The following is a 20,127-nucleotide window of genomic DNA, read 5'->3' on the forward strand; positions in this document are numbered from 1 at the left end:
TGCAAAAAATTATATGACATGTCTGAGGGCCAAATCTGTTCATGTCATAGAAGCTCTTTGTCAGGACACTTCAAGTGTAGGTTGGCAGTAAAAACAAGTGGTTATGCAAGTGGCCAGTACAGATTAGGGTTAAAGTGCTGAAGAAGGTGAGCTTATAGCATGGTGTAGTGGTGCAGTGGTTAAGAGCAGGTGCACTCTAATCTGGAGAACCGGGTTTGATTCCCCACTCTGCTACTTGAGCTGTGGAGGCTTATCTGGGGATTAGCTTGTGCACTCCAATGCATGCCAGCTGGGTGACCTTGGGCTAGTTACAGTTCTTTGGAGCTCTCTCAGCCCCACCCACCTCACAGGGTGTTTGTTATGGGTGGGGAGGAGGGGAAGGGAAAGGAGATTGTAAGTAGTGAAGCTTTGCAGGCAGGCTGGGGGTGGGGGAAGCCGGCAGAGAAGAACAAAAACGATGCGCCTTCATGCGAAGGTGTGCACGCTGGCCAACACACTGGCTGTCCATAGGAAAGGGCCAGGGTGAAAGGGCTGGGGCGAGGGTGGATTCATGTAACCCGCTTTCCCCCATTTTTATTGGCCCATGCCAAAAGGGCCTCAGTTGAACTGTGCTTAACGTAGCTAAGGATCTTACGCTATCACAGGTTGCAGCGAATGTGAACAATCACCACACACATTTGTCTCCTTTTCAGTCATAAACTAGGCCATTTAGCTGGAGCTGACAGATTTTCCCTTCTCTCCCTGTGGAACAAGCTTGCTGACTGCAGAGTCATTTCACTGTCTCTGGATGTGGGTTTAAGCCCATGTAGAAGTATCCTGTTGTATAAAAAGGGTCGCTGTGGTGATGACGACTCACTTCCAGCCACTCACCACATACACATGACTTGGGGGTGGGGCTTTCACAGAATGGGTAAAAAAACAGAACGTGGCAGTTGCTCACTGTCTCATGCGCTCGCCTTACTCCTCCACTGCTGAATAATTATAGTCGCTTGACCATCTGTAGTTGCCTGAGGAACAGCAGGCGTAGGCATTGGCTGCTCCCCATGTCCTATTCCAGCGATGGCGAACCTTTTCGAGACCGAGTGCCCAAATGGCAACCGAAAACCCACTAATTTATCGCAAAGTGCCAACACGGTAATTTAACCTGAACACTGAGGTTTTCGTTTAGAAAAAACGGTTGGCTCCGAGGCGTGCGTTACTTGGGAGTAAGCTTGGTCGGTGGCTTTGCTTTGAAGCAACTGTGCAACTCTTCCAATGGGTGAATCACAACCTTAGGAGGGTTTACTCAGAAACAAGCCGCATTGCCAACAACCGAGCTTACTCCCAGGTAAAGGATCACGCTTTAGTTCTTCGCATGAAAATCAGTGGGGTTTAACAGCCCTTAACAGGGTTACTTACACAACTTCCCCGAAACTAGGTCTTGGGTTTAATGCTAATAATTGCGCCCAGCGGCCCAGGCCAGCCCAGATGTGTGTGGGGGTGGGGCACTCTGTTTGCATGTGCCCACAGAGAGGGCTCTGTGTGCCACCTCTGGCACCCGTGCCATAGGTTCGCCATCACTGTCCTATTCTTTATATTCTTGCTTAGACCTTACACATTGAGGACCATGACTTCCTTGACAGAGGCAATCCATCTCATGTTGGATCTTCCTCATATCCTGCTACCACCAACCTTTTCAAGTGGCTCTTGTCAACTCATTATGTGACCAAAGTACGGCAGCCTCAGTTTAGTCATTTTAGCTTGTAGGGACATTCCAGGCTTGATTTTATCTAGAACAGGGGTAGGGAACCTTTAACACTCAAAGAGCCATTTGGACCCGTTTTCCACGGGAAAAGAAAACACTTGGAGCCGCAAATAATTTTTGACATTTAATATAAAGATAACACTATATATATAGGGGTTTTTTTACCTTTTACTCCGCTCTTTCTGAGAAGCGCATGGATGCGCCTGCCCTGCTGCCTGCAGGGTGGGCAAGGATGAAGCCGGCGTCTCGGCCTTGCCGGCTGCCAGGAAAGCGCCTGCCCCGCCCCGCTCCAACAGAGGGCGGGCGAGAGGGGAAGCCCGCGGCGCGGCCCAGCAGACCGTAGGCAGTTGGTGCGCCTGCCCTGCTGCCTGCAGGGCGGGCAAGGATGGGGCCGGCGGCTCGGCTCGTGGAGCCACAGTGCAAGGGCAGAAGAGCCGCAGGTTCCCTACCCCTGATCTAGAACCTGCTGATTAAAATCCCCAAAATTCCCTACATGTTTCACCAAAAGTCTTCTTCAGGGGAACATTTTTTAAAATTAAATCTTATTTTGCACTACTGGTCTTATTTTTTTAAATCTGTCTCCAATGCGAGATAGCTTTGATGGTCATTGCACGGATTCGATGCAGAGTGTGGAAATAAGCATAAAGGTAGACAGATTGAGAAGCACCTCTTGGGTTCCAATTAGATTTGATAAATCAATCAATCCCTTCTTGGTCTTCTAATGGGTTAGGCTTGGACCCAGATCCAGCTGCAAAAGAGAAGCATCATATGGTAGGTGGGGCCAGCCATGATTGACAGTGGATGCTGTATATTTGGCAGCAGCAAGCTCCTGCCATACAACATTGACATCACTTCTCTGGGGAAAATTGTTAAATGAAAAAAGAGAAGCAAACAGGCCTGGGGAAAAAGATATTTATTTTTGTTCCTCCACAGATTTGGAAGAGTTTGCAAAATGAAAAGGGTGCACTTATGGTCTTCATCTTTTTGGAACTAAGCAACGGGAAAAACGGGCTTCCTCATTTCTCATGTGATTTATTATAAGGAAGAAATAATTTTGAGATTGGCAATATGCATAGATGAATCATAGAATCATAGAGTTGGAAGAGATCCCAAGGGCCATCAAGTCCACCACCCTGCAATGCAGAAACACACAGTCAAAGCACTCCTGACAGATGGCCATTGAGCTTCCCTTTTAAAAACCTCCAAATAAGGAGACTCCACCACACTCTGAGATTGTGCATTCCACTGTCGAACAGCCCTTACTGTCAGGAAGTTTTTTCTGATGTTTAGGTGGAATCTCTTTTCCTTCACCTTGAACCCCTGGCCCTAGTCTCTGGAGCAGCAGAAAACAAGTTTACTCCCTCACCAACATGACATCCCTTCAAATATCTCAACAGGGCTATCATGTCCCCTCTTAACTTACTCTTAACCTTGAGTTTGTTGGAGAACAGTCAAATACACATGAACACTTGAAGTCGCCTTATCAGTATAAGAAAAGGCGGGCCCTCCCTCCCTTCCCTTCCTTGCATGCCACCCCTCCCTCCCTCGCACCCCTTCCCTTCCCTTTCTCCTTCCCTTGCATGCCACCTGTCCCCCCTCCCCTCCCTCTGCTACGGTGGATGGGCCATGTCCAGATGTCGGGCTCTTTCCCCTTCCCTTGCATGCCACCCCTTCCCCTCCCTCTGCTAGGGAAGGGGAGTGAGGGAGGGGATGGGAGGGAGTGAGGGGCAGCATGCAAGGGGGGGGGGCCGGCATCTGGACATGACCCACCCACCCTAGCAGAGGGAGAGGGAGGGGAGGGAGGGGTGGCATGCAAGGGAATGGGAGAGAGGGGAGGGGGTAAGGGGTGGCATGCAAGTGAGGTGGAGGGGGATTGCAGATCATCAGCCCATTAAGGTCCAGTTGCTTATTCAGATTGGCATGGTTATTTGGGGTGTCAAGCACAGGTCTTTCACACCCCCTATTATCTAATCCTTTTAACTGGAGATTCTGGCCAATGAACCAGGGACTGTCTGCACGGAGCAGATGCTTTAACACTGACTGAGCCACAGTGCCTTCCTGATAGTTCGTTTTTTGTTCTGAATTGCTAAAGCTTTCAAATCACTTTTTCATTTCCTAAAGCTTTCAACTCACTTTTTCATTTCCTAAAGCTTTCAACTCACTTTTTCATTTCCTTTGTGATTATTACCTGTGGTAGCCTGGGTATGATCAGAAACTATTTACATTGTCTACCTCTAGACAGCCAGCATGGTATAGTGGTTAAGAGCAGGTGAATTCTAACTGGGTTTGATTCCCCACTCCTCCACCTGAGTGGCAGAGGCTTATCTGGTGAACCAGATGTGTTTCCGCACTCCTACATTCTTGCTGGGTGACCTTGGACTGGTCACAGTTCTCTCAGAGCTCTCTTAGCCCCACCTACCTCACAAGGTGTCTGTGGTGGGGAAAGGAGCTTGTAAGCCGCCTTGAGTCTCCTTACAGGAGAGAAAGTTGGGGTATAAATCCAAACTCTTTTTCTTCTTCTCTTTCCCTTTTCTCTCCAATAGAGATCCAAAGTGGCTTATGTGGTCTTCCTCTTATCCATGTTATCCTCACAACAATGCTGTGAAGTAGATCAAGTTGAAAGACTCTAGGCCACTCAGTAAGCTTCTGTGTAGAGTGAGGATTCTAATTTGGTTCCCGGATCCATGCCTGACACTCTAACCAATCTTCTCCCAAGTTTGGATTTTGGATAAAACTCTATAGCACACACACTGCTGCTCTGTACCTTTAAGGAACTTGCATTTGGCTTAACTTGCACCTGCTTGAAATACGATGGTTAATCAAGTAAAGATTAATAAACTTTATATCTAGTGTCTTATTGTCCAGTGTACTGCCCCATGCACCAGGATATGTTCTGTCCTTCAATTCTCTTTTTTCTATCTCCTCTGTATAGTACTTGGTAAGTTCCATTTCTCAAAGCATCACAATTGCACATTCCAAGTGGAGGTACACACTCCACCAGCCAGCTGGGGACCACCTATCAGAAATATCAGCCTTGGCTCCTCTGACTCTTTACATCATGACTCAGTTTTTCAGATGGGCTTCTCTATAAACTTTGGTGGGACAAGAACCTATTGGGAGCTGACCAGAAACAGCAGGTCATTGTGTCTGGGACAGAGGACTCAGTACGTGATGTGAAAGGTTCTTTGATACTGAGGTTTTGTGCTGGAAAACTAATGTGGGCCAGCAAAGCCTTGGCCAAATAATAGGTGTAAGAATGTAGGTGCACTCTAGCCTGGATAACTGGGTCTGATTCCCCGCTCTGCCACTTGAGCTGTGGAGGCTTGTCTGGTGAACCAGATTAGCTTGTGCACTCCAACACATGCCAGCTGGGTGACCTTGGGCTAGTCGCAGTTCTTTGGAGCTCTCTAAGCCCCACGCACCTCACAGGGTGTTTGTTGTGGGAGGGGAGGGAAAGGAGTTTGTAAGCCCATTTGAGTCTCCTTACAGGAGAGAAAGGGGGGATATAAATCCAAACTCTTCTTCTTCTAAAAGGAACCATGGTGGATAAGACCAAAGGCCCATCAAGTCCAGCATCTGCTTTGCACAGTGGCCAACCACTAGGAAGCTCACAAGCAGGATGATTGCAGCATCCTCCTTTCCCTATGTTCCCTAACAACTGATAAAAAGAGGCCTACTGACTCTGGTATTGGAGGGAGTAGATGCCCATCATGACGAGTTGCCATTGGTAGCCCCATCCTCCATGATTTTGTCCATCCTGCTTTGAAAGTCTTCCAAATTGGTGGCCATAACCACAGCCTTTGGTAATTTAACTATGTGCTCTGTGAAGATGTTCTTCCTTGTGTCTGTCCTGAATCTCTCACCCTTCAGCGTCAGTGGATGAGTCCAGGTTCTAGTATTAGGAGAGAAGGAGAAAAATGTCTCTGCTCGATTAGGCTTTGGGTAGTTTCTTTTGTTTTTGGAGAACACCTAGTTGGCATGAGTCTGTAGAAAGGACTGCACAAGTTTGTGACTCAGAACTTTCTGAGCTGGCTTTAATGGTGTTTGCTGTAATGATGCATAAACAGAATTTTTTGGGGGGTGTATGGATACATTTTGTGAAAAACCTGGTGTTCTACAACTCATGTCCAGGGACTTGAAAGTGGTGAAGATGTTTGCATGTGATCCTGTTCAGGCAGCCACACTCCCCAGGAATCAGTTCCTCCAGAAGAAGAACAGTTTATCCTGAGATTTCACTTCCTCTGAGCAGTGGCTGAGTTGCTTTGAAACAATCCCACTAACAGCCCCAACCACCCGCTGAATCAACACCATTTTTTAATCTTAAGTTTGTCACCTTTTTCTATTGGTTCATTATTTTGTTCATTCATAAATTGCCCTTTTCCCCAGTGGGGACCCAAAGCACCTGTCAAATTTCTCTCTTCCTCCATTTTATCCTCACAACAACTGTGAGGTAGGTTAGGCTGAAAGTGTGTGACCAGCCCAAGATCATCCAACAAGCTTCCATGCCAGAGTGGGGAGTTGCACTAGAGTCTCCCAGAGCCTAGTCACTCATTGGAGTCTTCCAGATCCTGGTCTAACCACTGCATCGTAGACTCTCTTTCAGGCAGAACAAGAGTTCAGTTGTTATGCCGCTTGTCCCACTTCTCAGCTCCCTAGTAACGAAGAAGAAAAAGAGTTTGGATTTATACCCCACCTTTCTCTCCTGTAAGGAGACTCAAGGTGGCTTACAAGCTCCTTTCCCTTCCTCTCCCTTCAACACACCCCTTGTGAGGCAGGTGGGGCTGAGAGAGTTCCAAAGAACTGTGATTAGCCCAGGGTCACCCAGCAGGAATGTAGGAGTGCGGAAATACATCTGGTTCACCAGATAAGTGGGAAATCGAACCCGGTTCTCCAGATTAGAATCCATTTGCTGTTGACCACTATACCATGCTGGCTCTGAAGGTATCCAGGTCCACAGGCCACAGGGAGACAGCCAAGGCAGAGCAGGGGAAGCGCTGTCCAGCGATTCAGCAACACTGCAGGAACGAGAGAGATAAGTGAAGAGGTAGTCAAGGGCTGGGATCTCAGGAAATCCACTCTGGAAGGAGCTGTCCAGGGTGAGGCACTGATGATTTTGCAAGGTGTTTTACAGGGGACTGATAGTGTCAGCCTTCCAGACACAGATACAGGAAGGAGCACTGATCCCATGAGGACCTAGAACAGTGGTGGCGAACCTTTGGCACTCCAGATGTTATGGACTACAATTCCCATCAGCCCCTGCCAGCATGGCCAATTGGCCCTGCTGGCCAGGGGCTGAAATGAGAGAGAGTATAGTCCACTAACTTTATCTAGGTAAGTGCACCAAGAGACCGCCACACCGGCTCACATGGGTCTTCAAACTATGCCCCCCTGATGTTCATGAACTACAATTCCCATCCCAGCCCTGCCACTTGGCCATGCTGGCAAGGGAGCTGAGTAAGAATTATCAGTCCATAGCTATCCTGGAGTGCCAAAGGTTCGCCACCACGGCTCTAGGACATGGCTCTTCAAACTATGGCCCCCAGATGTTCATGAACTACAATTCCCATCAGCCCTGCCACTTGGCCCTGCTGGCAGGGGCTGATGGGAATTGTAGTCCATAACATCTGGAGTGCCAAAGGTTCGCCACCACGGCTCTAGGACATGGGTCTTCAAACTATGGCCCCCCAGATGTTCATGAACTACAATTCCCATCAGCCCCTGCCACTTGGCCTGCTAGAAGGGGCTGATGGGGGTATATGATCCTGTATCATCTGGAGTGCCATAAGAGTTAAGCCACCAGCGGACTCCTAGGACATGGGTCTTCAAACTATGGCCCCCCAGATGTTCATGAACTACAATTCCCATCAGCCCTGCCACTTGGCCCTGCTGGAAGGGGCTGATGGGAATTGTAGTCCATAACATCTGGAGTGCCAAAGGTTCGCCACCACGGACCTAGAATGTGCTGCTTTCTTCCCATGAGACTGGCTTGAGAGACTTATCCTGAGCTGGTGGGTGTGCACTCCTCTTTGTGGTCCAAGCTTCTCCGTACATGCAAGAAAGCAATGTCAGGGTTAAGACTGCTACCCCAGAGTTTTGGGAATGGGCCACAGAAATGCCATGCACAGAGGCCAGGAAGGGCATACAAACAATGAGAAATTTTTGGCATCCAAGCAATTTCCATTTTGGCCCTGGTGACTGGCAGTTTGACCTGTGATCATAACATGGCACTCTGACCTGTTTTTTCCTTGTCAGGCTTGTCCACAGTATGAAACCGCTTTCCTTCTTCGTTATCCTTGTTGCAAGTGGTAAGTTCTCTGCCTGCCAACGCGACTTCCCCCTTTCCTTCTAAAAGGGTGATAAAGGCATCCAGTTCTGAAGACTAATTAGACAGGTGCTAGTGAGGAGCCAGGAAATGGAGTCTGGGAGGATGATGTTTGTGGAGGAAAGGGGCTTTGAGGTAGAGCACCAGATGACATCCTCCAAGGCAGCCATTTTCTCCAGGGGAACTGATCCCTGTTGTCTGGAGATCAGTAGGAATTATGTGAGGCCTCTAGGCCCCTCCTGGGGATTGGCAACCCTACTGTCTTGAGGTTTGTTTCACAGTGGCCAACCACTAGGAAGCTCACAAGCAGGAGGTAGTGGTGTTGGGCTGCTGGACTCCTTTCTGTCTTGGCAGGGGATCTCAACATTATAAGACTCTGAAATTTGGAGAAAGGACAATGGGTTCCACCACAAAATAACTGCTATGGAAGGCGAGACCAATCACAAGATGGCTGCCTCCAGTAGGCAATTCACAAAATGTTGGGATGTTCCAGTCAAGTTCCTTCCTATGATGGAGTTAGCTATTTATAAATGATGTTCCCGGCAGACCCAACGTTGTCTCCTGGGGTTATATGCATGTTGGAGTGAGAGTAACTCAGCATGTCAGGACATGGGGGGGGGGGGGGGGCTAAACTTCTCTAAGTCTATAAATGTTATCTCTTGGTAGGCTGTTCCTTGTTTTGCCTGTACCTGGGAGCTGCCCTCCAACCCCTCCTCCTCCTCTATCAGTAGCCATTGTTCTTTGTCTTCACTTTCCACATGGACCCAAATAGAATTAGACGCTTTTACAGGCCTCTCCTCTAGAAGCAAATATCCCATACTTGCACTCACACGACGCCAGAATAGCTGGCCACTTGCATAGGGAAATGCATTCTTTAGATTAGGATTTCTATCTTTCTTTGAACCATAACAAGAATGTGAACAGAATCTATTAGAATAAATGTAAGCTTTACCTTTTTGCATTTTCTTCTTGGGAGGACTGATTTTACTGCACTCAATATCACTCTTCCATGACTGGGAAAAGTCTGCTATTTTAACCAAATATATTCAACAATACCACACCTCTTGTTCCACTGAGCATGAGGAAATCCCACAGGTGCCACGGGGGGGAGGGATCATAGGTGTATGCTTTAGCATTGTCTTTGTTGTCTTTGAGTTTTTATTGAGAACCAAAGACCCCAATTAGGAGACTGTCCCATCTCAATTTTTCTTTTTCTCCCCCTTTTCACAGTTTTGGCCAGAATTAATAGCAGCCCACTCAACTTCAGAGGGATGATTGAAAAGATTACAGGGAAAAATGTCCTCATCTATTTCAATGGATACGGATGCTACTGTGGAAAGGACGGGAAGGGGAAACCAAGGGATGAAATAGACATGTAAGTTTGGGTTACCGAAGACTGGCAGCAGAGTCTGGAAGTAAAAACGTGGCCTGCAGATGTTTTTGCTGTCAATGGGGATATCTTCCTGTCATTTTCCTGTGCTTCTGTCCCTCTTAAGGTGCTGCTTCAACCACAGTTGCTGTTATGATAGGTTAGATTTCGATAAGTGCCACCCACTGATAGAGCACTACAACTTTCTGATTGTGAATGATGATGTCCGCTGTGGTAAGTACCAGTCACAATGCTGCTGACCTTCACATGGACACAATTAGAAACATTTTTGGCCCTGGCCCCGGTGGAACTCTCTGTCAGAGACCAGGGCCATGCGGGACTTAATACAGGTCCACAGGACCTGTAAGGTGAATCTGTTCCATTAGGCCTATGACTGAGGTAGTTATGGGTGTACCATCTAAGTAGCCTCCCTCCTCTTTGTGTTGGTATTTGCAAGTGTCTGTCACAACTCAGTTATAAAAAGATTAAACAAGTTGTTGAAGTCACCATTTTATGAACTGGTCTATTGATTAGCTATTGCTCAGTCAGATAGCCATTGCTTACATGTTAGTGAGCATGTACATCAGAAGGTATAAAATTAACTTGTTTTCTTTGTTTCAAAGGAAAAGTCCACATGGACAGAGAGAAGTAGGAAGGAATAGCAAGATGTAGTCTTAAGTGTATAGTTAGTACTGTAAATATGTAACAGAGAAGTACAGTATTTATTTGTTTTATTCCATGTAACCCTACCCTTTTAAATTAGTAAACTTTTATATAAAGCAACTGTTCCATTAGGCCTATGAATCTGGCTCTCTTCTTTCCCACTGGATGTTGCTTCCACATCTCTGCTAATAAGTATCTCTATTAATCGAATATCCTTCACTTTGTCCCCCTAGTGGTGTTTTTTTTAGCAAGGTTAGGGTGTGCTTATTTTAGTGTCAATTATATTATTGCCATCGGGGGCACTGTCATGATTTCTGTTGGTTTCAAATTGCGATTTTAGCTGTTGTGCAGCCACCTTGAGCACAAAAGGGGAAGGACGGCCTGGAAATGTAATAAAATAATAAAGTAAAATCATAAATGGCCTGGAAATGAATTAAAATAATAAAGTAAAATCATAAATGGTCAAAATGAAGTAGATGGCAGACATAGAAGTGGGGGGAATAAGTGGGTCACTGGTCACATCATTAGCAGTAACCAATTGTAGTCTGCAATACTGACAGCTGCTTGTCCAAGAAAGGACACCTGGTTTAAATAAAGAAGGAACTGGGGGTAGAAAGTGAATTATATTTGCTCTGCAAGAGAAAACTGTAGGATTTTCCTTTCACTGTCATGGGTGTCAAACATAAGACATATGGAGAAGAGGAGGTTATAACCAGTGGTGGGATTCAAATAATTTAACAACTGGTTGTTTACAAGAACCATTTTAAAAACCGGTTCTGCCGAAGTGGTGCGAACCTGCTGAATCCCACCATTGGTTATAGCCCCCTTAAGGTTCCTGGTATGCCAACAAATTGTCAGGCCTAGGATGTGCATATTTATAATGAGGCTGTGGTTTGCTTTCTTTTATTTGTATTGTTGCTGTAATGTTGATATAAGACACTTTGAGTTCTGCGGTCTGAGAGAAAAATGGGATAGAAATATTTTAGATAAACAAACAAAGCAAAAGCAGTGGCTACTACATGGTGCAACATCAGCCATCTTCTCTCCCCCCACACAGTACAGATGAAATGTGCAGCAGGGTGTGTGGCACAAAAATCTGTTGTAGAGATGTATAGGTCAGAGAGGTTTTATGTGGGCGAATAGCTTTTCTGCATGGGTGCATATATGGTTTCTGAGCCCTAGGAGCAATCTGTGTGGAAAGAAGGGAGAGGAGAGCACCGCTGACAGCACAGATCTGTGCTCACTGGTGTGTTTGTGTTGCTAACTTCAAGTCAGGAAATTCCTGGAGATTTTGCTGTGAAGTTGGGGGAAGTTGGGGATGGGGAGGGAGCTCAGCATGGCATGATGCCACTGAGTCTGCCTCCACAGCAGCTATTTTCCCCCAAGGAAACTGATCTCTGTAGTCTGGAGATCAGTTCCCATTCCAGATTATCAGGCTTCACATAAAGTTTGGCAGCCCTATGTGCTGTATGCATTTCCACTTCATTATGGTAAAGCCACTTTCATTTCTGCAGAGAACGAGGAGAAATCCAGGTGCCCCACATGGGTGTGTGAATGTGACCGGGAAGCCAGCCTTTGCTTCAGGAGAAAAGCCAAGACCTACAACAAGTTTTTCCATCATTATCCTGCCGTCTTGTGCACAGAGGCCACCCCCAAATGTCCAGCTGGTGAGGGAGTGGTGCAGGAAGAAAACCTAAGCACAACACCGTTGAACAAACAGACCCTTCCATAGACTCTGGAGATCCTGAGAAGCCGAATGGAACTGAGGGAAGGGGACATACTACTGCTGACATAATATTTTCTGTGAATTCAACAATGGCCACACGCCACCTTGAATTTCAAATGTCATAAGTTCACCATTTACTTTGGAAGATGAAACAGATCACGTTTTGAACAGTCTGAAGCCTTCTTAATGAAATTCACAAAGACACAATCAAGCTGCTACTTGCTAAATTAATTCATTTATCTGGTTGTTGTGGGTTTTCTGGGCTGTGTGGCCATGGTCTGGTAGATCTTGTTCCTAATGTTTTGCCTGCATCTGTGGTCAGCAACTTCAGAAGTGTATCATAGAGAGACATGTGTTATACACTGTTGGAATGTTTAGTGGGGAAAATACTGTCCATGTCCCAGGGTGGGGAACCAATCAGTAAGTGTTTTGGGCGAAACTTGCTTTGAAAAAGGTGTGGCTGACTGCATTGTATTGCAGGTGGGGTTTTCAGCCCATTCAGGGGGTAACTAGGGGGGGAGGTTGTTGTTGTTTTTTGTCCATTTATTCTTTTGCACAGAATCTGCCCTGTAGTAGCCCAGGCTGGCGAGCATAGACATTACTAAAGCCTAGATTCACCCACCATGGGCTACTACAGTTTCAAAACCAGCTCGGCTTCCTACAGTCCAGGTTCCCACCATAGAGGTTCCCAAGCCTAGAGTGGTCTCGGTGTTCCGGCAGCCGGACGCCTCGTTCTTGGTGGCCATCTAGCAGGCTGGCGACGCCCTCCTTTGACGTCATCAGGCGTCGCCAGGCCCAGCGAAGTTTTCCTTCCTTGTTTGCAAACGTCCCCGAAGATTTAGGCTTGCGAACGGGTATATCGGGAGGCGACGGAGAGATTCTCTTCTGGGGAGGGGCGGATATGGAGAGTCCTCCAGAGAAACCTTTAAAAGCAACGAGAGGGGATTGCCAGAAAGGCTTTCGTTGCCTGGGCAACGGGGAGCCAGCCCGGGGGGGGCGTCACGGGGAGGAGGGGTCGTTGCCATGGGACACGGGAGGGAAGCAGAGGATAGAGTTGGTGGGTCTCTGGATAGTTTTCGTTGTGGGGTTGTAACTCTGGGGAAGGGGCCATATGCTGGGTCAAGTGTTGCTGGACGGTACCAGTAAGACTTTTGTTGGAAAGATGGAGGGTGTAGGGGTCATTTTGGTCAATATGATAAATTCTGGACCAACAACTGTGTCATACCACAGTATCACAAAACAGCGAGTGCAGCCTTTTGAGCGCTACATGATGCTTCATCACCTGTCTGGTTAGTTCTGAGAAAAGCCTAATTGGCTGCTGGCATTTAAACTCTAAATGAAAATAAATCTGTATGCAAAAATAGCAGAGTATCTGGGCTGTGTGGCTAGTAGGTTTTGATCCTAACGTTTTGCTTGCATCTGTGGTTGGCATCTTCGGAGATATGGTACCGTAAGATGTGTTTCTCTCCAAGGTACAGTATGTGCCACAGTGAGAAACACTTCTTACTGTGACATGCCTTTGATGATGCCAGCCATAGATGCGAGCAAAACATTAAGAGATACATCTACCAGACCATGACCACACAGGCCAGAAAACCCACAACAGCCAGTCAATTTCAGCTGTGAAAACCTTCGGCAATACAGAGTATCTTTTCTTGGGACATTGTGGTGCAGTGTACCAACTTTAGAGATCAGGAGAACTCTTCTGGATGAATGTTAAATAAAACAGGGACAGGTTCCTAAATACGTAAACCGTTCTTCCTCCTTTTCGTCCTCAGACGCACATATTGGGGCTAGAGAATGGATGCGGGTGGACGTCCTTCAACTGGCCAGGTCATTCTCCTGGCTACCAGCTCAGCTGTCACAGCAATTTTGTATGCCATTTACAGGCAAAAGTCAAAAGCTGCTCACAGCCTGAAGGTTAGTTGCGTCTTACAGCTGGGTTGTTACAGCTGCTCACAGGGGAAAGGGCCAAACCTGACTGTTGAGGCTTAAATGTGCTGTTAGCTGAGATTCTTACTGGTATTCTTCTTGCTTCTCTAGGGAGCCAGAAAGGTCACCTTAGACCAGGACCTGAAAAGTATTCTTATGGAAGCACCTGGAAAGTGTGTCCCTTATGCAGTGATAGAAGGTAGGGTCTGTGGATGGCTAAGGGGTAATTTCTGATTTGCTGTTGGTCTGCCAAATCTGTTATCTCTGCCTTGGTGGGTTATGATATAACATGAAATGTAAAGCACATACAACATTTCAGAAGTCACTCAGTGAAAAATATATTCAGAGTTCATTGCTGATCTGAAGGCTGTACATCCAAACCAAACAGAAATGTCATGCAGCAAGAATTTTGGAAGGGGCTCTAACTTGAATGAGTCTCTAAGGGTGGAATTCTATAGGCCCTCTCGATACTTCTGCTTTGTCTGCCTTGTAGCATCACTGACAGGCCTTTATCAGCACCCCTTTACTGCACATAATAGAAGAAGCAATTCCAAATCGATGGAAGGCCGAAGCCACAGGATTGGTAGAGGGTAAACCTGCAACATTTTAGGACATTGTGGAAAATCACTCCACAGGGTTATAGAGCCTCACATGCTTTCTTATGGAGAGGATTCGGGACGTGCGGTTTCTCTCAGATCGCTGGAACAATTGTGGCTTATGTATATCAGCATGGGTGTTAGTTGCTGGTCTCTCGGAAAGTTGCAATCTTCAGTCTGACTCAGAGCTGACACCCACACGAGCCTGGAGGTTGGAGATGCCTTTGAGATAGAGTTTGCAGAGTGCAGGAGTAAGCATGCAAAGAGTAAAGTAACATGCACACCCTTTGGTTTCCAGTTTTCTTTGAGAACTGCTGCTGGTAGTTACAAGATTGCGCTTTACAGTCTTCAAGCCCAAGCCTCCCAAGTTTGTTTTTTTTACAGTTTTTCTATAGCACTTGTAGCTTTAAGGTCAAGATCCTTGATTCTGGGGAGCACCAGCTTGGTTTTAAAATTCCAGTGATCTGAAACTGAGCCTGGTAAGGGAACTGCCCAAAGGGGCTGGACTAGAGAAAGGCTTGTTCCTGAACCCAACCGTCTAACCCTGGTTCCCCCCCCCCCCTCCCCAAGTAGACTAAATGAAAGCAAGGAACAACTGCATGCTTGATCTTCTCCAGCAGAGTCCCATTTTCCATCCCTCCCAATCCTTCGATTGTTGGTAATTTGAAAGGTGGAAGATGGTTCTGTTCGCTGTGCTTGCTGCTATGTAACTTGGTAGAAATTTGCCCTCTGTATGTTTCAGCTGGCTTTGGATACCTTTTTTTCTCAACCAAATAGGTGTTGTGCGATCTGTTAAGGAAACCCTCAACAGCCAGTTTGTGGAAAACTGCAAGGGAGTGATTCAGCGGCTGACATTGCAGGAGCACAAGATGGTGTGGAACCGGACCACACACCTCTGGTAGGTATTTGTGTGCTCTTAGGCTTGCAAACAGGTAAAGTAGGATGAGTCCTCCACTGGTTTCATGGTCTTGGGTGTTTGAGAAGAAGAGTTTGGATTTAAATCCCACCTTTCCTGTAAGGAGACACAAGATGGCTTATGAGCTCCTTTCCCTTCCTCTCCCCACAACAGATACCTTGTGAGGTAGATGGGGCTGAGAGAGTCCAGAGAGAACTGTGGCTAGCCCAGGGTCACCCAGCAGGAATGTAGGAGTGCGGAAACATGTCTGGTTCACCAGATAAGCCTCCGCCACTCAAACCCGGTTCTCCAGATTAGAATCCACCTGCTGTTAACCACTACACCATCGGTGAGTGATTGAGGCAGCGATCAGGAAAAGCTGGGGAGACTCTGAAGCATGATAGGTACTGTTCCATGAGTGGCGATTAGGTGGTCTTATGCCACACTTGCAGGTCAAAGCTGTGTGCTCTGGTTTGTAGTAGTTAGAATAGTGTGTTAAATGCAGCTCCACCCTATGTCATCTGTCCTCTCACAGTCCTCCCCATCCCAGTCCATGTTGCCACTTTACAACTAATGGGGATGTTTGCAGCTGATTGAGCTGAGCTGGAAGGCACGGTAGAGATGAGAGGAACCCTTTTCTGTTTGCTTGTTCCATGTCTTTCAAGACAGCAAAATAAGCCAATATTGAATTGTTGAAGGCATTCATGGCTGGAGTCAACAGGCTGTTGTGGGTTTTCTAGACTCTGTAATTGTAATCTGGAGTGTCTGCCATGGAGAGACACCGATCTTTCCATGACATGCCTCTGACGATGCCAGCAATAGATGCGGGCAAACGGTAGGAGCTATAATTACCAGACCGTGGACCCCAGCCAGTAAAACCCACAACAGCTAGAAGCCAATATTTTTCACAGTTGTGAGGCTGTGTTGTTACAGCAAGCGGTACAACTAATAGGGAAAACCTTGTGCCTTTTCTTCGACCAGCCTGACTTCTTTCTTGACTGTTTCTTCCCCAGGAACGATTACGAGAAGATCATTCACCAGAGAACGAACACAGTGCCCTTTGACTTGGTACCCCAAGAAGGCAAAACTGATGTCGCCTTGAGGGTGTTGAAACCCCTGGACGCCACCGAACTCAGCTTGGAGACAGTTTATGAGAAATTCCACCCCTCTGTCCAGTCCTTCACCGACGTGATCGGTCACTACATTAGTGGGGAGCGTCCCAAAGGCATCCAGGAGACAGAAGAGATGCTGAAGGTGGGGGCGGTACTCACTGGTGTGGGGGAGTTGGTTTTGGACGACCGCACCATCAGACTGCAGCCCCCCAAGCAGGGGATGCGGTATTACTTGAGCAGTCTGGATTTTGACTCCTTGCTTCAGAAGCAAGAATCCAGTGTCCGGCTCTGGAAGATCCTGACAGTGGTTTTCAGTTTTGCCACCTGCGCCTTGTTCCTGTTCTTACTACACAGACAGTATCGCCATTACCGGGAGAAGCAGCACTTGCGGCAGATGAGTGAGATGAGCGGAGCAGGCGGCGACGCAGCTAGCAACGCTTGTGTCATCTGCCTGAGTAACAGCCGGTCTTGTGTCTTCCTGGAATGCGGGCATGTGTGCTCTTGCGACAAATGCTACCAAGCTCTCCCCAGGCCCCCCAAATGCCCCATTTGTAGACAGGAAATCACAAGAGTCGTGCCCTTATATAACAGCTGAACGTTGCCATCTAAAAAGACTTCGGAAGCAAGCCTTCTTATACAGAGCGTTCTTTGAATGTTTCGCAGTGATGCTCCGCAGAGGATGCTGGAGTTGGCTGGCATTCACTGGCTCGCCTTCGCTTCCTGCAGCTGCAGACTGGATCAAGCCATATTTGCTGAGAAGAGGCTTCTAAAATGGTGGCTGCTTCTGATTTTTGGACTGCGGGCTTCAACTTTGGTGGGCGCGGTGTCCAAATAGAGGTTTTCCTCAATTGAGAATTCACATGTACACAATTGTGTGTTACTAATCCTTCTTGTTTCCTGTACCAGAATTAACAGGACTGTGTTTCTGGCCCTTATGTTCCTTTTGAACCACCCATTGCCAGTACCATAGGTGCGTTTTACACAAAACAAACTAAAAAACCTCCAGTTCTGTGTGAAGACACTTCAACCTCTGGGCGCAAAATACATTACGTGAATTTCAGCTGGTGTCTGTTTTGCCTTATGTATCTCTGGGTTCAAGTACGTACGCATGTTTTGGCAAGGATCAATTGAGAGGGCAAGGGATGAGGAGAAGAAGAAAGGGGCTTACAATCTCCTTTCCCTTCCCCCCTCACAACAAACACCCTGTGAGGTGGGTGGGGCTGAATTGTGACTAGCCTAAGGTCACCCAGCTGGCATATGTTGGAGTGCACAAGCTAATCTGGTTCACCAGATAAGCCTCCACAGCTCAAGTGGCAGAGCAGGGAATCAAACCCGGTTCTCCAGATCAGAGTGCACCTGCTCTTAACCACTATACCACGCTGGCTCTCAAGTAGATTGGACAGAGGGAAGAGCACTGAGCTTTTGGGTTGACGGACAACCAAAAAGGGATAGAGTAGGAAGATGGTAAGTTTCATGGCAAGCAGGGATTTGAAGCTGGGTCTTCACAGTCCAAAGGCAGCACGCTTACTGCAACAACACATTGTGAACTGAGAGAGGATCTGCTCTATTAGGAGTTTTTGAGTTTTCATGTTGCATGTCTATGAAAATTGCTTGTTTCCAATTCTTGTGTATAGGAATCTTCCCATTCCTACCTGCTTCCATTTGCGCTTGTTGCTCTGACCAATGGCCTGTGTTGTTCATACACAGTTCCTAAAGCTATGTGTGTTGAAGAGTGGTTGTTTTGGCTTGGGGCGGTGGGAAGCTGAGATCAGCAGTTTTTCTTGGGGCTGCACATCCTACGTGCTTCAGGACTCTGGTTTCATACTGGAAGATGAACAGGTAAACAAATACTTATTAAATAATTGTTTTATTGGTGGAAGAAATAGGCAAATAGAGGAAGGGCACTTGGGGCCGTCTTGATATATTGTTTTGGAGAGGAGACAGGCCACAGGTGGAAAAGAAATTCAGTAACCAATCATTTCACCAGCCTCTCTTAAATGTGCCTTTAATATTAATTCAGCTCTTTGCTAAGAAGAGGTGCAGCTGCATTTATACATCACTTTTCTCCCCCAGGGATCCAAAGTGACTTACATCATTTGCCAATTTTATTCCCACAACAACTCCTGCGAGGTAGGTTGGGCCAAGAATGTCTTGTTGTAAATGTGTTCTATGTTTTAAATGGTTGCGCACCGCCCCGAGACTTGTAGGGAATTGGGCGGGATAAAAATGTGACAAATTGTGATAAAATTTTTATCACACAAATATGTGATAAAAATGAAACAAACTGTGTGATCGGCCCAAGGCCATGCAGTGCACTTCCATGCCAGAGTGGCGGTTCAAATCCTCGTCTGACTCTCTTAACGACTTGACTCCTGTTCAAGCCAAAATAAATGGCGTGACATCTGTTTATGGGCTGCCTACTTTCTTTGTGATCCTTGAAATGATCTCTAGATGGCGCCAGACGACTGTGATGCTACGCCAACATGGTGGTTTCAGCTCTAATAGGGTTGGCCCCCCTGCCAATCAGCACATCCATCTATTCGGAGGCTTTCTTGTTCACTGTGTGGAGCTGAGGAAGTAGGGTGGTAAACAAGGACAGTTAACAGAGAGAGCTGTCACTCTCAGCTATTTCTGTTTCCTCGCTGCTCTTTCACTCCCACAAGTGTGATACTATTGTACCTGTCCATGTGATTTCAGCAAAGAGGGTTTCTTCTGCCCTTCCTCCTCCAGACACCTGTTTTCAGTTGCAAGATGAGCTCTAACATAGATGGGCAGGGAGAAAAGACTTCGGGTGAAACGGTCGGCTCAGTTGGACCATTTAGATCAGTGTTAAAGGGCTTTGCCCTAATTGGGCTAGCCTAAGCTAACCAGATCTCATTAGATATTTGAAGCTAAGCAGTCTCAGATGTAGTTGGTGTTTGGGTGGGTCGCTCTGCAGAGGCAGGGAATGGCAAATCTCTGAATGTCTCTTGCCTTGAAAACCTCACGGGGTAGCCATAAGTCACTTGACGGCAAACGGGGCAGGGGTGGACAAGTTTTATAGAAGAGAGAAAGTCAGAGTGGTATAGTGGTTAAGAGCAGGTGGCTTCTAACCTGGAGAACCAGGTTTGATTCCCCACTCTTCCACCTGTGTGGCAAAGGCTTATCTGGTGAACCAGACATGTTTCTGAACTCCGACATTTCTGCTGGGCTAGTCACAGTTCTCTCAGGACTCTCTCAGCCTCACCTACCTCACAAGGTGTCTGTTGTGGGGAGAGGAAGGGAAAGGAGCTCATAAGCCACCTTGAGTCTCTTTGTAGGAGAGAAAGGTGGGGTATAAATCCAAACTCCTCCTCCTCTTCTTGGGTACAGCACAGTGGGGATGTCTGTTGCCAATGGAAGTTGTTGCTAGCAGACCCTTCTTGGGCACTTCCCTGTGGTCACTGGCACAATTGGAAACAGAGTGCTAGAATAGATGGGTCCTTGGTCAACTCTATCATGATTACTAATGGCCTTAGGATGTGGTACTAAGCAGTATTATTCATGGCAATGGCTATATTTCTATAAATACGTTTATATAGTTTACATAATTTAGGCAATCCAAATTGTCTTCCTGGAAAAGCTGAATTCCATAACACGATGTTATGGAACTTATGCAACTTATCCCTGAAATCAGGCTCCATCCCTGAAGACTGGAAGATGGCCAATGTCACACCAATCTTTAAGAAAGGATCTGGGGGGACCCGGGAAATTACAGGCCAGTCAGTTTGACATCTGTTCCTGGTAAAT

The 20,127-nt window shown here is 46.9% G+C and overlaps 3 protein-coding genes across 4 annotated transcripts in view; all 3 read left to right on the forward strand.

Annotated features, from left to right (window-relative positions):
• The first annotated feature begins 9,313 nt into the window (after positions 1 to 9,313).
• Positions 9,314 to 12,917, forward strand: LOC125445535 (basic phospholipase A2-like). Its single transcript, XM_048518621.1, has 4 exons — positions 9,314 to 9,441; positions 9,563 to 9,669; positions 11,613 to 11,765; positions 12,661 to 12,917. The coding sequence occupies exons 1-4, from the start codon at positions 9,338 to 9,340 to the stop codon at positions 12,915 to 12,917; spliced, it is 621 nt and encodes a 206-aa protein (XP_048374578.1). The 5' UTR covers positions 9,314 to 9,337.
• Positions 12,598 to 17,419, forward strand: MUL1 (mitochondrial E3 ubiquitin protein ligase 1). 2 transcript variants are annotated; one of them, XM_048518443.1, is made up of 5 exons: positions 12,598 to 12,678; positions 13,603 to 13,744; positions 13,868 to 13,955; positions 15,130 to 15,250; positions 16,261 to 17,419. In XM_048518443.1, exons 2-5 carry the CDS (start codon positions 13,625 to 13,627, stop codon positions 16,952 to 16,954), a joined length of 1,023 nt encoding a protein of 340 aa, XP_048374400.1. In that variant the 5' UTR covers positions 12,598 to 12,678; positions 13,603 to 13,624; the 3' UTR covers positions 16,955 to 17,419. The 2 variants fall into 2 exon arrangements, with proteins under 2 accessions (XP_048374400.1, XP_048374399.1); XM_048518442.1 differs by having other exon boundaries at positions 12,609 to 13,744.
• A 623-nt stretch (positions 17,420 to 18,042) lies between these two features.
• Positions 18,043 to 20,127, forward strand: part of VWA5B1 (von Willebrand factor A domain containing 5B1) — a 33,270-nt gene continuing 31,185 nt past the window's right edge. The window contains exon 1 of the mRNA XM_048518622.1: positions 18,043 to 18,198. Within this exon, the coding sequence (XP_048374579.1) occupies positions 18,043 to 18,198 (156 nt within the window). The remainder of the gene's footprint in view (positions 18,199 to 20,127) is intronic.

Source organism: Sphaerodactylus townsendi, linkage group LG16, assembly GCF_021028975.2.
Source record: "Sphaerodactylus townsendi isolate TG3544 linkage group LG16, MPM_Stown_v2.3, whole genome shotgun sequence".
In the NCBI taxonomy this organism is placed as follows: Eukaryota; Metazoa; Chordata; class Lepidosauria; order Squamata; family Sphaerodactylidae; genus Sphaerodactylus; species Sphaerodactylus townsendi.

Coding starts and splice junctions, on each gene's coding strand:
- MUL1 (XM_048518443.1), top strand. CDS start 13,625: ATGGATGCGGGTGGACGTCCTTCAACTGGCCAGGTCATTCTCCTGGCT. Junction 13,956..15,129: donor CCCTTATGCAGTGATAGAAG/GTAGGGTCTGTG, acceptor TCAACCAAATAG/GTGTTGTGCGATCTGTTAAG. Junction 15,251..16,260: donor AACCGGACCACACACCTCTG/GTAGGTATTTGT, acceptor TTTCTTCCCCAG/GAACGATTACGAGAAGATCA.
- LOC125445535 (XM_048518621.1), top strand. CDS start 9,338: ATGATTGAAAAGATTACAGGGAAAAATGTCCTCATCTATTTCAATGGA. Junction 9,442..9,562: donor CCAAGGGATGAAATAGACAT/GTAAGTTTGGGT, acceptor GTCCCTCTTAAG/GTGCTGCTTCAACCACAGTT. Junction 11,766..12,660: donor CACCCCCAAATGTCCAGCTG/GTGAGGGAGTGG, acceptor ACGTCCCCGAAG/ATTTAGGCTTGCGAACGGGT.